The following is a 22,672-nucleotide window of genomic DNA, read 5'->3' on the forward strand; positions in this document are numbered from 1 at the left end:
TACTCAAGACAAAGACAAGGCCTTAAGAGAATAGTTGAAGCAACCAAAAAGGTTTTCTCTTTAGAGACCCTACTGGGGGAGCCTAGATCAAGGCATATCACTAATGCAGTAACAACTTTTATTAAAGACACTAAGATAGCTGATCGCATTTAATCTTCTCTGTTTTTTTTTTTTTAAATAATGTCCGCGTGATTACACCCCAGTCCAGTAGTTGGCGGTAATACACTATGTTTGTCAACTGCCATAAAACTTAACAGAAGAAGAAGTGATGAACTGTGTTCATAGATGATGGTTTTGGGAAGTGTTCCTGAGTGCATTTCCACTACAGAATTGCGTCTGGTTTTAATGCAGTGTCTCCTGAGGGCCCGAAGATCACGGGGCATCCAATGTTGGTTTTCGGCCTTATCTCTTGCATACAGCGATTTTTCAGGCTTCCCTGAATATTTTAATGATATTATGTACCGTAGATGATGTGATCCTCAAATTCTTTGCAATTTTACATTGAGGAATGTTATTCTTAAATTGTTGCACTATTTCCCCATGTAGTCTTTCACGGCGTGGTGAAATCATCCATATCTTTCCTTCTGAGAGATGCCACGTCTCTGGGATGCGCTTTATATACTCAATCATGTTACTGATCTGATACCAATTAATCTCATCTCATCTCATTATCTCTAGCCGCTTTATCCTTCTACAGGGTCGCAGGCAAGCTGGAGCCTATCCCAGCTGACTACGGGCGAAAGGCGGGGTACACCCTGGACAAGTCGCCAGGTCATCACAGGGCTGACACATAGACACAGACAACCATTCACACTCACATTCACACCTACGGTCAATTTAGAGTCACCAGTTAACCTAACCTGCATGTCTTTGGACTGTGGGGGAAACCGGAGCACCCGGAGGAAACCCACGCGGACACGGGGAGAACATGCAAACTCCGCACAGAAAGGCCCTCGCCGGCCCCGGGGCTCGAACCCAGGACCTTCTTGCTGTGAGGCGACAGCGCTAACCACTACACCACCGTGCCGCCCACCAATTAATCTAATTAGAAGAAGTAGTAGTTGTTGTTTACATTACACAACTTTTCTAGTCTTTTGTTGCTCCTGTCCAAACTGTTTTTGAAACGTTGAAATTCAGTTTCAACATTTGATATGTTGTCTTTGTACTGTTTTCAATGAAAAATAAGGTTTCCATGGTTTGCCAATCATCGCATTCGGTTTTTATTTACGCTTAACACCCCGTCCCCCATCTCTCTCTCTCCCTCTTTCTTTTTTAAGATAGAGGTTTGTAAACACAATGTACATTTATTTGGACTTATATTTTGATATATATTGATCAAGGCACCGGAAGTTATGTTGGGACTACTGAGCAAGCTAAGAGTCTTCTTGCAATAAGGACACACTAAACTACCACAAAAGAAGAAAAGAGAAATTACATGTTCTTTAATTTATTTTATGGAAAATAACCAGAGGTATTTTCTGCTTAAATTCGGTAAGTGACTACAATGTGGTACAAGTTAAACATGGTAAAATACTCTTCAGACTGGATTATTTAATGCTTAGTGTTGCTTGGCTGACTTGTTGGCTTGCCTTAGATAAAAAAAAAGCCTTTAAACTTATGAATGTTAAACTTTATCGCATATTTGCGGTTAAAAAAGGCGTAAAAATAGATATCTCGGTTTACTATTCTGGTAGCTAGACATAAATATATCTGACTATCAGAGTCTCAGGTTTAATGGAGTTTATCAGCGAATGTATGTGTTCCGGTCAAGCCGCTAACAACACAGCGTTTCTGTGAGATGGTATAAACGAGAATATGGCTTCTGAAGTACCAGTAGTATCGCCAGAGTCTCGGTAATTTGTTTATCTTCAGTAACCGCTGTTCCCTGGTCAGTGAGGCGGGGACGTACAGAACATCCCTGCCAACATTCAGTGTACATCTAGTGTGGATATAGGCGGGAATGTTCTGTACCCTGTGGATTTAGAATAGAACTAAGATCATAATAAAATTCATCTCATTATCTCTAGCCGCTTTATCCTGTTCAATGCATGACCGGCAAGTGAATTTTTTTTTCTTTGTTTATTAGCAATTAAGGGTTAAGTGTACATAGGACTGAATGGAATATTTGCACTCATGTCTCTTCATTACCTCTCCGTTTATCTTTTTGCATTGTTTCATTCATTCAAGATTAAAAATGAGTTTTGCATCTATTTACAAAATTAGATGACTTTTGATTTTAACACAACGTAAAATAGTTCTAAGAAGTATTTCCTGTATTTTTCAATGTTATTACAATAGGGGAAGGTTGTCAATTGGGATGCAAGTCCTATATCCTCCTCCTGTCACGCTTGTATCATAAATAACCCTGATTTTTTTTTTGTCTCTATATAAATATATTTAGCTCACTTGATATATTGTATATTATTGTACCTTAAGTTGTAAATAGTGACTGACAAATTAAACTAAACTATCTACTACTAGCAGGTTGCAATGGGACGAAGTCGGTCCCGCAGCAGATCTCCAGAGGTCTCTGTGAATAGGCATGGAAAAGAACGAAGGTCATCAAAGAAACGTCACAGATCCAGCTCTTCGTCCTCCAGCTCCAGCAGTGCGAATCCAAGCCCTCGCAGGAAACGTACACATAGTTCCAGCAAGAGGCAAAATGCAGGTATTTTTGGAGTGTTTGTCTCCTCCCCCCCAAAATCTTTAATATTTTCAAAAGACATCTTTGGATCTTCGGCTAATCCATACAAATTAGTTGGGTAATTGTTTTAATCTAAAAGTACATGCAGTACAAATGAAAGGTTTGGACAGACACTCTTTGCATAAACTTATTAACATATTCCTATTTACTGCATATGTTGTTGCTGTTGACACTGTTAAAGGAACTTTTTTGGCAAAACTAGCAATACAAGATACCAGTCACTGAAACATATACTTTAGCACTGTATTGTTTGGATTGAAGCCTAGATTTGCCAGAAAATAAATCACATGGGGCACTTTTTTATTGTTCACTACGCTCCCCAGTCATTACATCAGGGTGTATAGCAGCCAATAACACAGATGGTGTTTAAACACAGGGCCGTGACAACCAGACATATACTATATGTAAATACCTAAATGCCACATTGGGTTTGTGCCACAGGTTTGGATTGGTGCTATATACAGTAGAGGCTTTGCACTGTCATGTGACCCCATAGCAACGGAAACGATGTTGTAGTCCAGGGGTCACCAAACTACGGCCAGATCCGGCCCGCCACCCCCCTTTGACCGGCCCCCCAGCCCCTCTGCCCCCCATCACTTGAACCGGCCCTATGAGGCAATCCCCAAAAGTGGTCATGGCCTATTTTTTTAAATTGCTTTTTGGCAAATAATAACATGTCTGCATCTTGTATTTTGTTGATTTTATCAATTAAAATTGATATTTAGTTATAAAATGAACTATTCATATTTTCCGAATTTTCGTCATATGCTCGCGATCAAGCAGTGACAGGCAGCGCATGCGCAGAGAACTGTCAGTGTTCAGGACAGCAAAATGGCTAGCGGTAAGCGAAAAGCTGACAGAGAGTGCAGAGTTTTTAAAGAACAGTGGACCACCGATTATTTTTTCGTTCAGTGTAAGGACTGTGCAGTTTATCTTGTATGTAAAGAAAGTGTGCTGGTTTTCAAAGAATATAATCTGCGTCATCACTATGAAACCCGCCACAAAGAGTATGCTAGTTTGCGAGGGCAAACAAGAGAAGACAGGATTCGGAGGATGAAATGCAGACTGGCTGCACAACAGAATGTATTCCTTCACCAAACCCAGATCAACCAGGCTGCTGTCTAAGCTAGCTATAAGGTAGCTCACCTACTAGCTACCCATGGAAAGCCGTTTACTGATGGGGACTTTGTTAAAGTATGCATGCTTGCTGTGCCCGAGGAGGTGTATCCCGACAAGAAGGATGCGCTCAATGCGGTGAGTCTCTCCGCACCTACTATGACCAGGCGAACCGAAGATTTGGGGGACAACGTGTATGACCAGCTGAATGAGAGAGCGTCAGAATTTGAGTTTTTTGCTTTGGCCATGGATGAGAGCAATGACGTGCAGGACACAGCACAACTGCTGTGATCTATTGATCTATTGCTCATATTATTATAATTTCACTGTTTTTTAAAATGTATTTATTTTATAGGCCTATTTATCTGACCTTTATTAAGTGCTGCATACAATTATTATTTATATTATTAATATTATCAACAGGCCTACCTACAATTTATAATTTTCCACTCACCTTTGCCAGTGTCAATCACCTCAAATAGGCAGATGTTTCTTACCTTGACAGCTTTGATATTATTTTTATTAGAAAATAAATGGAATATCAGTGGTATTTCAAATTAAAACAAAGTGTGAAGACTTGATTACTACTTTTGCAAACCACTAGTAAAGACAAACAAATATGTGCCAGGAATCAAGTGTTGATATAGTAGTATGGATATAGTAGTGGGGATGGCCATGCCAGGCTAGTAATCTCTACTACACAATGAGGCCTGCTGGTGGTCATATTTGTCTGGGTCATACAATTCTATGTGATATAGCTGACCCGACCCCGGCCCCCATCACAGTCAGGAACGACAATGTGGCCCCCAGAGAAAAAAGTTTGGTGACCCCTGCTGTAGTCCTTAGTTATTATTGATCAGTGGGGGGAGGTTTTGCTGTGTTTTTGGAAATGCAAATCATTTTGAACGAGACAAAGACATCAGATTTTTAAATTTACCAAAAGTAATTCATCAGGGGGGAAAAAAATTTAGAGAAATTTCTGTATGTAGAAGGGGAAAATGGGGGGGGGGACATTCAGCAGGAGCTGATGTCAAAAGGAGAGATCAAAAACCCTATGGTATGCTCACTTAATTTCTATGAAGGTAAGAATTTAAAAAAAAAATCACAACTGCAGCACGATGCTCATTTTTATAAAGTGAAGTGAACATGAGCATATGCACAGCCTAAACTTCACCGGGACTTAAAAAGTGCATTTACATTCAGGGATCCTTCGGCACGCTTAGGACCCAGTCGTTATGAGAAACACCTGATGATCTGAGTGCAATCAGCTTGTGCATAGAAGGACACAGAGGCTTTGTGAAGTATTATCACTGTCATGTTTGTTTCTAGCCATGTTTATGACTCTGCTTTCGGTTTAGTTTGTGTTTTGGTTTTGCATTATCATGCCTGCTAATAAACACACTTCCTGTACTAAGACCCATCTACCATCACATACCTGACAGAAGACTTAAAGTCTCTATGAAAACAGCGTGCTGATTGCGCTCAAATAATCATCATCATCAGGTGTTTCCCATAATGACTGGGTCCCAAGCGCCCGCACACAACACACTCCGAAGGATCCCCGAATGTAAATGCACTTTTTAAGTCCTGGTGAAGTTTAGGCCCTGCAGACCTGCTGTGTTGATGCTCATGTTCACTTCACTTTATAAGAGCGAGCACCATGCTGCAATTGTGAACATTTTTTTTTTCGTTCTTACATTCGTGAACATGAAGTCAGCATACCATAGGGTTTTTGACCTCCCCTTTTGATACCGACTCCCACTGAAGTTTTTTCCCCATTTTTTCCCTTCTACATAAATACATTTCTCTAGTTTGTTTCCCCATGATGAATTACTTTTGATAAATTAAAAAATCTGATGTCTTTGTCTCATTCAAAATTATTTGCATATCCAAAAATGCAGCAAAACCTTCCCATACTGATCAATAACAACTAACTTGGCTGAATGAAGCATTACAGCATGCCCCCTGTCATGGTGGCTTTGTTACTGTTGCTATGGGGTCACGTGATGGTGCAGAGCCTCTATTGTAGCAGTATACTGCAAACTTTAAAAATGGGTACCCTATGGGTACATGTGGCTCCTGCTTATAAATAAAATTGTATCAGAAAACAATGTCCATACAGTAAATATAACACACATACAGTACATGTTATCAATTATACTAGCCTCATCTCTTGCAAGTATCACCAAGCTGTGAGCAGCATCAGGGCTTTGTTCAAAATACAGTGCTGTGAACTATATCTATTTTCAAAATAGTAAGAAAGCACTTGTTCATGAATTGTCTGAAAGGCAGTATTTAGTACTAATGAGCACATTTTGTTTCACAAGTGTAAAGACTCAAAAAATTAAATAAAAAAATTAAAGTGAATAGCAGAAGTTTGACCCATTATACTTTTAACTTTTAGTTTTCACATTTTGTCAAAGAATTTAAATTTATTCATTGAAAAACATAAGTACTCTTTACAACTCTTGTTGAATGGCTGGAATTCTTAGCCTAAATATCTGCCAAAAAGCTTAAAAAAAAAAAAAAAAACACTTACAAAACCTTTCATTTGACCTTTCAGAAGAACCAAACAAAAGCTGTGATAATCAAAAGGTAAATTTTCTTAAAATAAGCACCACTTACCTGAGATTGAATCAGTAGCTTTGGTGAACCACGAGGTGAATTTCGTTTATCTTTTTTATCTGCCAATTATCTTCCGATACTACAAAGTTATAAAGAGGTTTTTCTTATTTCGTTTCTAGTTCTGATTAGTTCCGAAGTTTATCAAGAAATAGAACAGGTAATCAAACTTGATCAGGATAAGTGCTAATTGGTTACGAAGTTTTGCTATTGTTACACTTATTCTTACATTCTTATACTCGTTCTTGTGTACCTTTTGATAACGCAAGATCAACTGTTCATATCGCAAGATCATGATTCGCAGTTCTGGTGATTTGTAATACTTATGCGCATATACCTTGTGCTATTGTTACGCTCATTCTTACAACACAATGATAATGCGAGATTAACTGTTCATATCGCGAGATCACGATTCACCGTTCTGGTGATTGTAATGCTTATGCGCTATTGTTATCCTTATGCGTATGTGCGATTGTTACACTCTTACATTCTTACAGCACGATGACATAGTGGCAGCAGTAGCCACAAAACCCCAGGTACATTACATTTCAAGATTGTTTGTTTTATTTTAGTAATAAGATAAGAGCCTTTTATTATCCCACAAGGGGAAATTTACATTGTTACAGCATCAAAATATAGAAAGAGAAAAAGATAAGGCAGTGAAGGAGTAGTGCAAAAGTACTAAGTATACAAAAAGTGTGTGTGTGTGTATATATATATATATATATATATATATATATATATGAGTGATTCCACGCTTATGGGGACATGAACTTATTCACCTAAAACCATTTCTTTTTTTTACCATCAGGTCACAAAACTTGTAATCTTTAATGAATGATATGTTAAAAGATAACTTTAATTTCCTGAGATGTAATAAAAACATTTATATGCCAAAGTCAAGCCTATGAGTTCCAAAATGATGTCTGTTACATTACTTCTGTTACGATTGTCCATCTCGCGTCTGTTACAAATTAATTACAATCTAGCTATATACCATGTTAATCTTATTGAAAGAATGTGTATGTTTATTCTACTACACATGTTTATTAATTATATTTGCTAAAACATCACCTTCCTATGTTTCAAAAAGTAATTCTACATTGTTAAAATTGAGAATATATATGTCCACAACACTTCTGTTACGTTCTGACTTTGGCATATAAATGTTTTTATTACATCTCAGAAAATTAAAGTTATCTTTTAACATATCATTCATTAAAGATTACATGTTTTGTGACCTGATGGTAAAAAAAAGAAATGGTTTTAGGTGAATTTTTAAAAATAAGTTCATGTCCCCATTTCAGTACCCATAAGTGTGGAATCACTCATATATATGAGTGCAGAATTATTAGGCAAGTGAGTATTTTGACCACAACATCCTTTTAATGCATGTTGTCCCACTCCAAGCTGTTTAGGCTTGAAAGCCTACTACCAATTAAGTATATCAGGTGCTGTGCATCTGTGTAATGAGAGGGGGTGTGGTCTAATGACATCAACACCCTATATCAGGTGTGCATAATTATTAGACAACCTCTTTTCCTCTGGCAAAATGGGTCAGAAGAGAGATCTGACAGACTTTGAAAAGTCTAAAATTGTGAGATGTCTTGCAGACGGATGCAGCACTCTTGAAATTGCGAAGATGTTGAAACGTGATCACTGAACAATCAAGCGTTTCATTGCAAATAGTCAACAGGGTCGAAAGAAGTGTGTGGGGAAAAAAAATAAGGCGCAAAATAACTGCACATGATCTGTGGAAAATCAAGCGTGAAGCAAACAAGCAGCCATTAGCATCCAGTTCTGCCATATTCCAGAGTTGCAACATTCCTGGAGTGTCAAAGAGTACAAGGTGTGCAATACTGAGGGACATGGCCAAGGTAAGGAAGGCTGAAAAACGACCACCACTGAGTAAGGCACACAAGATAAAACGTCAAGACTGGGCCAAGAAATATCTTAAGACTGATTTTTCTAAGGTGCTGTGGTCTGATGAGATGAGAGTGACTCTTGATGGGCCAGATGGATGGGCCTGTGGCTGGATCAGTAATGGGCACAGAGCTCCACTCAGACGCCAGCAAGGTGGAGGTGGAGTACTGCTATGGGCTGGTATCATCAAAGACGAGCTTGTTGGACCTTTTCGAGTTGAGGATGGACTCGAACTCAACTCCCAGACCTACTGCCAGTTCCTGGAAGAAACCTTCTTCAAGCAGTGGTATAGGAAAAAGTCAGCATCTTTCAAGAAGAACATGATTTTCATGCAGGATAATGCTCCATCTCATGCGTCCAAATACTCCACTGCGTGGCTAGCCAGTAAAGGTCTGAAAGGTGAAAAAATAATGACATGGCCCCCTTGTTCACCTGACCTAAACCCCATAGAGAACCTGTGGTCCGTTATAAAACGTGAGGTCTACAAAGAGGGAAAACAGTACACCTCTCTGAACAGCGTCTGGGAGGCCGTGGTTGCTGCTGCACACAATGTTGGTTGTGAACAGATAAAGAAATTGACAGAATCTATGGATGGAAGGCTTTTGAGTGTCCTCATGAAGAAGGGTGGCTATATTGGTCACTGATTTTGTTTTGTGTTTGAATGTCAGATGCAGTATGTTTATTTGCAAATCTGGAGTTGTCATATCAGTGTACCTGGTGAAAATAAATAAGTGAAATGGCTACATATTTGGTTTTTATTAAGTTGTTATTCTGCACAGTGAAAGTTACCTGAACACATACATATTCTCCTAAAATGGCCAAAACTAAAAACGCCCAACTCTAACTTCCATACATATTCAGCTTTGATATTTATGAGTCTTTTTGGTTGATTGAGAACATAGTTGTTCAGTAATAAAACTAATCCTCAAAAATACAACTTGCCTAATAATTCTGCACTCTGTGTGTGTGTGTGTGTGTGTGTGTGTGTGTGTGTATGTGTATATTATATATTATATACACACATTGTGTGTGTGTGTAATTTTTATATATATATAATATATATATATAAAAAAATCTCCTTCTCACCCCCGGCGGGGGGGGGGTGGTATCCATGTCATCCTCAAGCTCGGGTCCTCTACCAGAGGCCTGGGAGTTTGAGGGTTCTGCGCAGTATCTTCGATGTTCCTAGGACTGCGCTCTTCTGGACTGAGGCTTAAGATGTTGTTCCTGGGATTTGCTGGAGCCACTCTCCCAGTTTGGGGGTTACTGCCCCAAGTGCCCCCACTACCACGGGGACCACGCAACCAGGGCTCGAAATTAACTTTTTTTTCTTTGTGTCCCCCAGTGGTCCCGAATTCTGTGTTGTATTGTCCCGAATGGAAGCAATAGTGTCCCCATTTTTTTCCTCTCTGAAATAACCAGTGGTTAATATTATCATATGAAGTTACTATTATATTTGTAACTATGCGATTTTGAACCCTTTATATCATTTTTACAATAAGTCACAAGACACAAGCGACACATGTCCTATACATCATCTACTTCAAAATTACAGTTATTGCATTTTCAGTTTATTAAACTTTGGCGATCTCACTGTATGAATAGATACCCGTTTATTTAAAGGGGCCAACTAGCTCATTCAGAAAATGTTTCAACTTCCTACATCTGCAGTACACTTTAGTTGAAAATAAGACCCCTTTTATGTTCATTTCATCTACTTATACCTTGAATATCTGTTGGCACTTATAAGGCCAACTTATAATTTTCACCATTACCGTTATCCATTTTTATGAACTTTCCGTTATCCATTACCGTTATCCATTTTTATGAACTTTCCGTTATCCATTTTATGAACTTTAGCTGCCGAAACGTGGGTGCAAATATTAGCAACATCAACATAGTGCCAGGTCCTAGCCTAGTTGTGCTGCTGACTGACTAAACTTTCTGAACTAGAAAGACACCAAGAAAACTCACTTATTCTGTTGAACGGTATCTTCCGTCAATATCATCCACATCATTCCTGTTGTATTTTATAACGTGTCTAACAGTGTTCATTAAGTTCATTCAGTTGCTAGCGTTGCCTGCAGACCAGGCGATGACACTTTGGATCCTGAAGGTCCCGGAGACGTTATGTCTGGGCTTTCAGTTTCTTCCCCGCGGTCGGTCCGCTTCAACCACTTCAGCATTTTTGTTCTGGCAAGAGTCGGCGCAGCGTGTGCGGTAGCAATTCCATTCCAAGTCCATATAATACGGACACCAGCCGAAGATTCTAGAACAGAATGCGCTGCTCTGTAGCCTACGGATGCAGGTGCATCGAAAATGTAGCTACTATGTATTTTTCGCTGTTAACGTTTTAAAATTAAAATTGACAAATTAGGTGAATGTCTACGTATGTGTTACGGCTTTGTAAATAATATTAATGTAGAACTTTTTTTCTAGATCTATTTTTTTCCATTGTCCCGGGATTGTCCCAGATATGATAATTTTGTGTCCCGATGACATTTTTTATGGTCCCCGGGACATCGGGACACCGTTAGTTTCGAGCGCTGCACGCAACCCTTGACCTTCCACATCCGTTCCAGCTGCTCTTTCAACCCTTGATACTTCTCAAGTTTCTCATGTTCCTTCTTCCTGATGTTGGCGTCAGCTGGGATCGCCACATCTATCACCACCACCCTCTTCTACTCTTTGTCCACCACCACTATGTCCGGTTGGTTAGCCAGGATCTGTTTGTCAGTCTGGAAGCTGAAGTCCCACAGAACCTTGGCCCTGTTGTTCTCAGCCACCTTCTGTGGTATGGCTCATTGGGACTTGGGTACTTCTATTCCATACTGGTTGCAGATGTTCCTGTATACTATCCCAGCCACTTGGTTGTGCCTCTCCATGTACGCTGATCCAGCTAGCATCTTACACCCTGCTACTATGTGCTGGACTGTTTCAGGGGCTTCTTTGCACAGTCTGCATCTTGGGTCTGATCTACTCTGGTAGATCCTGGCCTCTATGGCTCTTGTGCTTATGGCCTGTTCTTGTGCTGCCATGATTAGTGCCTCTGTGCTGTCTGTCAGTCCTGCATTATCCAGCCACTGGTAGGATTTCTTGATATCAGCCACTTCCTCTATCTGACGGTGGTACATGCCATGTAGGGGTTTGTCCCTCCAGGTTGTCTGTTCCTCCTCCTCTGCACTCTCATCAGGGTTCTGCTGCCTGAGACATTCACTTAGCAGTTCATCCTTTGGGGCCATCTTTCTGATGTATTCTCGGATTTTCGATGTTTCATCCTGGACCGTGGTCTTGATGCTCACTAGCCCTCGGCCTCCCTCTTTCCGCTTAGTGTATAGTCTCAGGGTGCTGGACTTGTGGTGGAACCCTCCATGCATGGTGAGGAGCTTTTTAGTCTTGATATCTGTGGCTTCTATCTCCTCCTTTGGCCAGTTTATGATACCAGCGGGGTATCTGATGACTGGTAGTGCATACATGTTGATGGCTCGGACCTTGTTCTTACCATTCAGCTGACTTTTCAGGACCTGCCTTATTCTCTGGAGGTATTTGGCTGTGGTTGACTTCCTTGTGGCCTCTTCATGGTTTCCATTAGCCTGTGGGATGCCAAGGTACTTGTAGCTGTCTTGGATATCACCTATGTTGCCCTCTGGTAGGTCAATCCCCTCAGTCCGGACCATCTTGCCTCTCTTTGAGACCATCCGGCCACACTTGTCCAATCCGAATGACATCCCTATGTCATCGCTGTAGATCCGGGTGGTGTGGATCAGCGAGTCTATTTCTCGCTCATTCTTGGCATACAGCTTGATGTCATCCATGTAGAGCAGGTGGCTGATTGTTGCCCCACTACGGAATCGGTACCCGTAGCCACTCTTCGTGATGATCTGACTGAGGGGGTTCAGGCCTATGCAGAACAGCAGTGGTGATAGCGCATCTCCTTGGTATATGCCGCACTTGATGTTGACTTGGGCAATGGGTTTTGAGTTGGCCTCTAGGGTTGTCTTCCACATTTCCATTGAGTTCTGGATGAAGGTCCTTAGGTTCCTGTTGATCTTATACAGTTCCAGACATTCCAGTATCCATGTGTGTGGCATTGAGTCGTAGGCTTTCTTGTAGTCAATCCAGAGGTTGGTCTGTCTCTTCTTACAGTCTCGGGCGACTGTTCTATCGACCAGTAGCTGGTGCTTGGCTCCTCTGGTGTTACTGCCAATTCCTTTCTGTGCCTCGCTCATGTATTGAGCCACATGCTTACTCATTTTTGCCGCAATGATGCCTGACAGGGCCTTCCATGTTGTGCAGAGACAGGTAATTGGCCGGTAGTTGGATGGGATGGGTCCCTTCTGGGGGTCCTTCATGATTAGGACTGTCCTGCCTTGGGTTAGCCATTCTGGGTGGGTCCCATCCCTCAGCAGCTGGTTCATCTGTGCTGCTAGGCGTTCATGGAGTGCAGTTAGCTTCTTCAGCCAGTATGTATGGATCATATCGAGGCCTGGTGCTGTCCAGCTCTTCATCTTTGACACTCTTTCTTGGATGTCTGCCATTGAGATGGTTACTGGTTCTTGTTCTGGGAGGTTGCTGTGGTCAGCTCTTAGGTCCACTAATCATTGGGCATCGGTGTTGTGTGATGCCTTTCTTTCCCATATATCTTTCCAGTATTTTTCCACCTCAGCTCTTGGTGGGTCTGACCGGTTGTTGTTCCCCTGCCACTGAGAGTACACCTTGGCTGGTTCAGTGGAGAACAGCTTGTTTATTCTCCTGGCGTCTCCCTCCTTGGTGTATCTCTTCAACCGGGTGGCCAGAGCTGTTAGTCGCTGTTTGGCAGTTTCGAGTGCCTCTGGTATGGAGAGTGAGTTGTACTTCCTGGGTGCCCCTTTATTCACCATGTTCCCTTTCTGTAGTTCACCTAGCTGGCTAACTTCTCTCCGTGCTGCCTTTATCTTGGCCTCTAATCATCTCTTCCATGGTGGATACTGTTTATGTCCCGAGCCCACCTTGTGTCCAAGCATCTCCATGATTACTGTTGCTATACTGTGTATCAGCTTGTTGGTCTCAGTGATGGTTCTTGTGGAGATTGTCTTCAGAGCAGCATTCACATCTACTAGTAGATCTTCTGAAGGTACTTGGCAACTCAGCTTCGGTATTCGTCGGGGGCTCCAGGTTTCCAGTTGGGTCACGATCTTCCTTCTCAGGTCAGCAGCTCTTGTGTTGAGGCTGTTAGCTGTTGGGGCTTGGTACCCAATCTCTGGTTGTGGGGGTGATGATGACATCTCCCCGCTGACCTGTCTTCCTGGCTCCCCCTTGCCGTAGCATCGTTGTTGTATTTCATTAATCTCTAGTTGTGATAGTAGATTTCGATTACGGATGTTGGAACACTGGGCTAATAGCTGTTTCTTTGTTAGCCTTGATTGTGGGTTTCGAAGTATCCAATGGTCCCACATTCGCTGCATGTATCGTCTCTCTCTGGGATTGCTTGTATAGTAGCATTCCAGCAAATCCGTATTTTCTGTCCTCGTCCATCGATGTCTTGTTCCAGTAGCCCGTTAATATATTATTATAAATAAATTTTATATATATATATGTATGTATGTATATGTATGTATGTATGTATGTATATATATATATATATATATATATATATATATATATATATATATATATATATATATAAAAGTGTGTGTGTGTGTGTGTATGTGTGTGTGTGTGTGTGTATGTATGTGTGTGTGTGTATATATATATGTATGTAGATACACACGTGTATGTGTGTATATATGTGTGTATGTATGTGTGTGTGTGTGTATGTGTGTGTATATATATATATATATATTACACACACACACACACACGTGTTATTGAATATATTACTGTACCTTTATATCGAATGACAAGTATTGTCTCCTCTTTTTCTTTTTGTTACCAAATAGTTGTTAATTTGTCAAGCATGTTTTATCTTTTTCATACATATTTAAGTATTATATTAATTCATATAAAAATATATTTTTTTCTTTGTAAACATGAGTCTGCTTTGATTAGCAGTGCACTATTTGCAGACTCGTGTAGTCATGTTTATATGTAATTGAAATAAATGATTTGATTGATTGATTGATTGATTGAAGTGCGTCTGCGCTCTACATAAACGCTGTCTAGTGTGCATGCTCTCTACATAAACACTGTCTAATGCAGACATCCCAAGTCTCCCGGAAGTTCCGGGAGTCTCCCGCATATTGATAGTGGCTCCCTGAGGCCCGCAAATTGGATAATATCTCCCGGAATCTAGAGCAAAAGCGTGCACGCGAAACATTAATGTCTGCATCACGCATATGATGGCGTGGGAGGGAGAGCGAGAGAGTCTGCGTGTGTGCCTGTTCATGTAGCGCATGCTAGACAAAGAGCATCCTGATTGGTTTACAGACATCCAAACTCATTTCAGGAAGGTGTTGTGACGCATGACTTTTTTCACGACACCTCCCTGAAATGAGTTTGGATGTCTGTAAACCAATCAGGATGCTCTTTGTCTAGCATGCACTACAGGAACAGGCACACACGCAGACTCTCTCTCACTCTCCCTCGCGCACTCCGTCATATGCGCGATGCAGACATTAATGTTTCGCGTGCACGATCTTGCTCGCGCAGTTGGAGGAAACGCAATGCGTTTTGATAGTCCTATAGCCAACCCACTAACATTTTCGTCTCGTTATATTTTCGTGATCAAAGAGTTATGTTTAGCTCGTCACTGTCTCGTTTTAGTCATGAAAAAAAGGTGCGTTAACAAAATCATATCGTCATCGTTAACGAAAACAACACTGCATCAGACATACGCTTTCCACTGGCTAACGGTGCAATTTTTCCCACGCCTCGAGGAAGTCAGGTATGCAACCTGTACTTGACAAGTATTTTGCCTGTACTCCTCCCCCAAACTTTCCTCCGGGTTCACTGCAACCCTGCGGCACGGCTGCGAGCTACCAAACCCTGCGACCCGTGCGTGTCCAAAACACTTACGGCGGGTTGTGAGTGAGGCCTTAAGAGGCCTTGGCTAGATAAGACATTTTTGGAAGTTTCAGCACCTCTGAATCAATAATCTAAGTGAGTATATGTAAATTTTTGACCCTATGTATAATTTTGACCCTGTATTGATTTCAGAAAACCCAAAGAAAATTAACTTGTGCACCAAATTCTAGTTTGTGGTTTTTCTGTTTTTTTTTTTCTCTTTTTCTTTCAATAACAAGATGCCACCCGAAATGGTGAACCTCCCTCAGCCAGTGATGTTTTTTAAAACAAAAAGAGCTGAATAGCCAATGTGGCATCTAGATATTTATATCTGTAGTTGCAACAGGAAAAAGGCAGCTAGAGTTTCTCTTTACATGCTTGTTTTGTCATAGTCCTGTGTGGCTAGATGCAGTCTCTAAAGAGATTACATGTCTGGAAACACTGTTTTAGAAACATGGTCGTGAATTGTGATGAGAATGGAACCAAACAAGACCCAGTACAGTGTGCTTGTTGACTATCAGACAATGAGCTCTGCCTTCACAATGTCTAGGATATGCTTAGAAATTTGATACAGAAGGCAAAATCTGAAGGAAAACTTTGGTCAGATGAATTCATAGATGTTATTTTTCCATTATGGACATGAAATCTGGTCCTGTGAGATTAGGTTTTCCCCCATTTACCTGCATGATGTTTTTAGGGGACTAAACATTTCACTGCATTAGGAATGTTGGGGCTACATTATGTATCATAACATTTGTGGATATGAAATTTATGGCTTTTGCTTAAGACCCACATGCACTTGTATTTAGAGCACAAATCTGCAAAGAAAGCGCAGAAAAGAAATCATTCTTCATCAAGCAGCTCATCTTCATCAGGTAACGAAGAAGCCAAGAAGAGAAAGCATAAAAAGGCCAAGAAGCAGTTGAAGAAAACTAAAGCTAAGGAAAAAAAGAAGGTAAAAAAGGAGAAGAAAAGGCTTAAGAAGATGAAGTTGTTAGCAGCAAAAGCTGAGGCAGCAGCAAATAAAGCTCCATTGATGATCCCTGTTCCAGTACCCATTCAAATTAAAAAAACCCAGTCATACTTGGAGACCTGGCAAAGTGATGATGCCACAGAACATGGTCCTGGTGAGTGGCTTTATTAGAAACTTCAGAACATCTGTATAAAATTCCAATGCTACCAGTGCTACATTTTCTTTTTTTCTTAGGGATTGAAATGTCATCCAGAATGTTATCATAATGTCCTTTTATTTACTTCAGTGATGACTGATGAACAGAGAGCCAGTTTCTCCACCAAGAGGCCCCTGACGAAAGAGGAATATGAAGCCAGACAAAGTGTCATCCGGCGAGTTGTTGACCCTGAGACAGGACGTACCAGGTGTGTTACCTCCTCCAGTACCACAAATTACCTAGATATGAAAATGTCATTCACTGAATCTACAGACAATAGATTGAACCGTGTATTACTTTACTCATAGGCTTGTGAGAGGAGATGGAGAGATTTTGGAAGAGATTGTCAGCAAAGAGAAGCACAAAGAAATCAATAAGGTATACTGTTTGTCATTTCCCCACTTTTTCAAGTCAACAAGTTTTCTCATACTTTAAATACACAGATTCAATGAGTTACAAAGGTTTCATGGCAAAATTTGTGACATTACAAGGGTGTCTCTTCATTAAAACTATCTCTTCCATATTAATAAAGCATGTAATATGCTTTTGTACATATTCACATTTTGTAGTAAAATTGTCATTGCCATATTTACTTACGTACTCCCTCCTCACAATCATGTTGGAACATGGTATAAAATGTTTTATTTTCCTTACCTAACTTCGGTTTCTTCCATTAGCAAGCAACCAAGAGAGATGGTGATGCATTCCAGAAGAGACTAGGGATTAACAGGTAGAAGAATTTCACTGGACATGTAAAAACTATATCCCGATGGTTTTAAGCCCAAACCCTAAGGAATCTCAAGAAAGCCTCATATGTTCAATTAAATAAACAGTTTTTATGCCTTTGAAATTGTCTAAATATGTTCCACATCTACTTCTTGAAATGCTTTAAAGATTATCTGAATTCCTATTATTTTGATTGTTTTTAATTTTTTTTTTATAGTCTTCTAAACCGGCAAATAAATACCGCCTTGATTTATTGCTGAAACATACCTCTATTCATTATTGTGTGACTGAAATTGGGTGGTAAATTTTAAGGATGTATGGAATTGGAGGACATGACAGTAAAGCCCTGATACTGCGCCTCATTTTTCAAGCTGAACATGAAATGAATTCAGCATTTGCTTCAAATCATATAATTGGCAATCAACTGAGGTTCACATTAGCGAGTTTCCTTTTATATAACTTTACACAAACCCATGAGTTCTCGAAGGGTACAAATGTTTTCCAAACAAGATTTTCCTGAGCACCAAATTTCTTATGTAAACTGACCTGTGAAAGACTTACTGTAGTGAGAAATTTAGTGTTCATGAAAATCTTGTGAGGAAAACATTTGTATCCTTCGAGAATTCATGGGTTTGTGTCAAGTTATGTAAAAGGAAGCTCGCTAATGTGAACCTCAGTTGATTGGCTTCAAATCATATAATTGGCAATGAGTGACTGCAATTTTATACAAGGAATTTATTATTATTATTATTATTATTATTATTATTATTATTATTTATTCCATTACATGTGCAATTTGAATGAAACTTTTGTGAAGCCCAGCCATTTCATGGTCAGTACTAATTGCAGAAATTTTAAATATGTGGGGAAAAAGAAATAATCCAAGCCAATACAAATTCATAAACTGAGACAAATAAACCCACTTAATTCAATTATGACCACATAAATGGATTTGTTGCCACAGCATTATCTTTTAATGCTGTGCAGCATTTTAGAGCCAAAGTAACCAACCTGGTATGTCCCAATGAGCAGTATATTCTAGTGTACTGTGAGCCATCATTGGCTTCTTCCCAAATGTGTCAGGTTTCAACTAATTTTATTAATAATAATATAAATAAATAAACTTGGAAAAATGGTCATTGGACATATTTGTGAAAAGTCACTCTTCTTTTGGTTGTTAGCTGCTTTGCATCTAGTCTGTTGTATTAGAGCCCTCTTGAGGACAGTTTTCAAAATTTTGAGTAAAATGGGAGATTTAGATTGGCTTGACTGAGAGGGAGTGTGGTTTTCTCAGGGGGATTTAGTACATCTTAAACTAAGTGTTCTATGCTTGTTCCATTAATTACTAAATATTACAGTTAGTGGTGCTCAAAACAAAATTCATCTCCTCATAAATGATAACTGGGTGCTGGAGTTGTAGGGCCCTATGATTTCCGCGATGCGGAAAACACGGACGGAATCACGGAATCTAGACATAAAAGCGGATTTTTCTGATAAACACGGAATAGCGCGGAATTCGTTCATTTTTCTTTGCCTGAAATAAATTTAATCACCCTCTTTCTAATTTTAAGACACAAACACTGTTTCTGCCCGATTTTCTCACATCTTTCACTTTCAGTGAGTCCGGGGTTGCCTAGAGACCATATCTTGTTAACCACGCGAGTTTGTTTCCTCACTGATGCGACTGCGAGGGAAATATGTCTAAACATACAGCCCCTGCTGCAAAACCAGCAGTTTCTAAAAAGTTACGAAATACGCAATTAACTGCCAAGCTTCGAGCAGAGCAATATCCAAATGATTATTATGCATCTGGCCAACAACTTTTCTGCAAATTCTGTCAGCATACAATTGACTGGAGCCGAAAGGACACTTGTAACGATCGTTTGAAATCCAAGGTTCATCTGAAGAACAAAGCAAAATCAAGCGGGAGAGCCCTCCAAGTGTCACTGGACGTAGCGACCAAGTCACAGGATGACAGATGGGAATTCGTGGAAGATTTCGTGGCTATGTGTGCAGAGGCCGATATACCTTTAGAAAAAATGAGGAAGATACGCCCCCTTCTAGTCAAGCACTGCAAACAGGGAGGTGCGCTGCCTGAGAATCCAAGCAGTCTTAGACAGATCCATCTCCAGCGGGTGTTCAACGAGCACATGCAGACAGTGCTACAAGAGATCCGTGATAAGAAGCTCTTTGTTGTTGTTGACGAAACGTCAGATAACCGAGACCGCAGTGTCCTCAACATTGTCATAGGTGAGTAGCCCCCTACCAAACCTACCCCCTCCTCCTTTTTTTAGGTAGCCTGATAAAGCATATCCCTGTCAGTTTTTTATGTTACAGGTACCAAAATAATAATATAAAAATAATATTATTATTAATAATAATAATAATAATAACAACAAGACCAACATCAATTGAGGTTAATGTTAAGCTATTTGCAGTTTTATTACAAAGGTGCTTATTTAGTCTAACATGTAAATTAGGCTATTTCCTAAAATGCGCATAGGCCTAATTATTTTTTCCTTTGTTTCTGTTTAATTCAATAGGTACTGAAGGCAAATACTATCTGACGGATGTCATCTTCATGGACAGCTGCAACTTTTCAACATTATCACAGGCACTACTACAGTCACTTCACAGCAGTCAGATAAATTTGAATGATGTACTGGCAGTAGTCACTGACAGTGCATCATACTGCCTAAAGGCCTACAAAGAAGTACTGAAAGGAGTAATGCCAAACAGCGTATATGCAAACTGCTTGTGTCACATCATCAATTTGGTAGGAGAAACCTGGCAACACTACAGCTACTTCAGTGATGTTACAAGTCTGGTGATGTGGATCAAATCTGCCTTCTTCAAAAAGCCTGCAAGGAAAAGAAGGTGGTTGCACTTTTTGTCTGCAAAGGATGCTGTGCATGTGAAGGTTCCACCTGAACCAGGAAATACAAGGTGGAATAGCTGGTTTGAAGCGGTGCGGTTCCATGCTGAACATGTTCACCTGTACAAGGAGTTTTTCTCAGCTGAAAAGTCTTCTGCCCAGGCTGTGAAAAACATCCTTGATCTGGTGGAAACAGATGACAAGCAAGAGACCCTTCAAAGGAAGCTGACATTCATCTCTGAAGGGTGTGGGAAACTGGTCAGAGCCCTGACAGTTTTGGAGGGCACCCACACTCTTACAGCAGTCTCTGCCTACATCATCATGGAAAATCTAGGCTCCTACCTAGTCAATGGCACAGCCAAAACCTATGGTTTTGGAGCGAAAACCGACGAGTTGCTCAATGAGATGTCCATTCGAAAGAAGAAATCTGTGCTGGATTACCTTCATGATGCATTTCACATTGCATTTGAGAAGTTTTCAAAGCACTGGGATGTCCATCCTGCCAAACAGGTCTACAAGATGATCAGGGTGTTTGATCCTAGACAGGCTCCAGCTATGGAAAGGCAGTTTGAAGCCTATGGCACCCTGTCAGCATTGAAGACCCCATCTGCAGAGCTCAGTGAGGAGTGGGCTGCTTACCAGCACTGTGTCAGAAATGAAGGCCTCTCAGAATTGCTGGACCTTGCTGAGTACTGGAAAGGTACAACCCAGCGCTTTCCAGAGATTGCAGCCATTGCCAAATCATACATGCATTTCCCAGTCAGCTCTGTTGACTGTGAGAGGAGCTTTAGCAAATATAAAACAATTCTCACTGACAAGAGGGAATCTCTGACCGAATAAAACACCAAATGCCTCACTGTCCTTTACTTCAATGGCGACGTGTCAAAAAGGTGGGAGATGCCTGGCTGCTCAAGAGATGTGGACAAATGAATTTTAGCTTTACAGGAGTTGATTAAGTTAAGCTGCATTAAGTTTATTAAGTTATGCTGTATAATTAAGTTGATTACAGCTTTGAGTTGTCATTACTGGGGTCTTAAGTTGTTATGCATATCTACTTTTGAATAAACAGTGGCTATAACAAATGTTTCTGTATGTGTTAAAATAAAACTGTTAATTTGACATACAGTTGTGTTCAAAATAATAGTGTGTTTAAAAACGTGAGTAAAGCTCAAAATCCTTATAAGAGTTTTTATTTCCATGCATTGGGAACACTGCACATTATATTCTACATCAAAACACGAAGAAAAATGTATGAATATTTTAATTACTTTACAGAAAATGAAGAAAAATGAACATTGGGCTGTTCAAAAAAATAGCAGTGTCTGCATTTTTCATTACAAACTCCAAATATTTACTGTATAAACTGAAAAAATCTTAAGGATTTAGTATTCCTGTGAATCACTAAACTAATATTTACTTGTATAACCACGGTTTCTGAGAACTTCTGGCACCTGTGAACAGGTATTCCAGCCCAGGATGATTTGACAACATTCCACAATTCCTCTGCATTTCTTGGTTTTGCCTCAGAAACAGCATTTTTGATGTCACCCCACAAGTTTTCTATCGGATTAAGGTCCGGGGATTGGGCTGGCCACTCCATAACTTTCATTTTGTTGGTCTTGAACCCTGATGCTGCTCGCTTACTGGTGTGTTTGGGGTCGTTGTCTTGTTGAAACACCCATTTCAAGGGCATTTCCTCTTCAGCATAAGGCAACATGACCTCCTCAAGTATTTTGATATATGCAAACTGATCCATGATCCCTGGTATGCGATAAATGGGCCCAACACCATAGTAAGAGAAACATTCCCATATCATGATGCTTGCACCACCATGCTTCACTGTCTTCAGAGTGTACTGTGGCTTGAATTCAGTGTTTGGGGGTCGTCTGAAAAACTGTCTGCGGCTCTTGGACCCAAAAAGAACAATTTTACTTTCATCAGTCCACAAAATGTTTTTCCATTTCTCTTTAGGCCAGTCAATGTGTTCTTTGGCAAATTGTATCCTCTTCAGCACATCTTTTTTTAACAGTGGAACTTTGCGGGGGCTTCTTGCCAATAGATTAGCTTCACACAGGCATCTTCTAATTGTCACAGTACTCACAGGTAACTTCAGACCATCTTTGATCACCCTGGAGCTGATCATTGGCTGAGTCTTTGCCATTCTGGCTATTCTTCGATCCATTCGAATGGTAGCCTTCTGTTTTCTTCCACGTCTCTCTGGCTTTGCTGTCCATTTTAAAGCACTGGAGATCATTTTAGCTGAGCAGCCCATCATTTTCTGCACTTCTTTACAGTATACGTTTTACCTCTCCAGTCAACGTTTTAATCAAAGCACGCTGTTCTTCTGAACAATGTCTGGAACGACCCATGTTTCTCATGTTTTCAGAGAGAAATGGATGTACAACATGTGCTGGCTTCATCCTTAAATTAGGGCCACCTGATTGACATCTGTTTTTTTCACAGAATGAATGATCTCACTAATTAAACTCCACACTGCTATTATTTTGAACACGTCCCTTTCACTTAATTATTCGATTACACAGACTCAGGAGCATG

The 22,672-nt window shown here is 40.3% G+C and overlaps 2 protein-coding genes across 6 annotated transcripts; both read left to right on the forward strand.

Moving 5' to 3' along the window:
- The first annotated feature begins 1,369 nt into the window (after positions 1–1,369).
- arl6ip4 (ADP-ribosylation factor-like 6 interacting protein 4) lies at positions 1,370–17,503 on the forward strand. Of its 5 annotated transcripts, none has more exons than XM_060907658.1 (6): positions 1,370–1,491; positions 2,482–2,668; positions 16,156–16,473; positions 16,606–16,723; positions 16,824–16,893; positions 17,193–17,503. In XM_060907658.1, exons 2-6 carry the CDS (start codon positions 2,491–2,493, stop codon positions 17,247–17,249), a joined length of 741 nt encoding a protein of 246 aa, XP_060763641.1. In that variant the 5' UTR covers positions 1,370–1,491; positions 2,482–2,490; the 3' UTR covers positions 17,250–17,503. The 5 variants fall into 5 exon arrangements, with proteins under 5 accessions (XP_060763641.1, XP_060763646.1, XP_060763642.1 ...); XM_060907663.1 differs by having other exon boundaries at positions 16,222–16,473; XM_060907659.1 differs by having other exon boundaries at positions 2,485–2,668.
- Positions 17,504–17,985: 482 nt separating this feature from the next.
- Positions 17,986–21,156, forward strand: LOC132872683 (uncharacterized). Its single transcript, XM_060907664.1, has 2 exons — positions 17,986–19,491; positions 19,785–21,156. The coding sequence occupies exons 1-2, from the start codon at positions 18,939–18,941 to the stop codon at positions 20,954–20,956; spliced, it is 1,725 nt and encodes a 574-aa protein (XP_060763647.1). The 5' UTR covers positions 17,986–18,938; the 3' UTR covers positions 20,957–21,156.
- Positions 21,157–22,672: the final 1,516 nt, after the last annotated feature.

This window comes from Neoarius graeffei, chromosome 24 (assembly GCF_027579695.1).
Source record: "Neoarius graeffei isolate fNeoGra1 chromosome 24, fNeoGra1.pri, whole genome shotgun sequence".
Taxonomy (NCBI): Eukaryota; Metazoa; Chordata; class Actinopteri; order Siluriformes; family Ariidae; genus Neoarius; species Neoarius graeffei.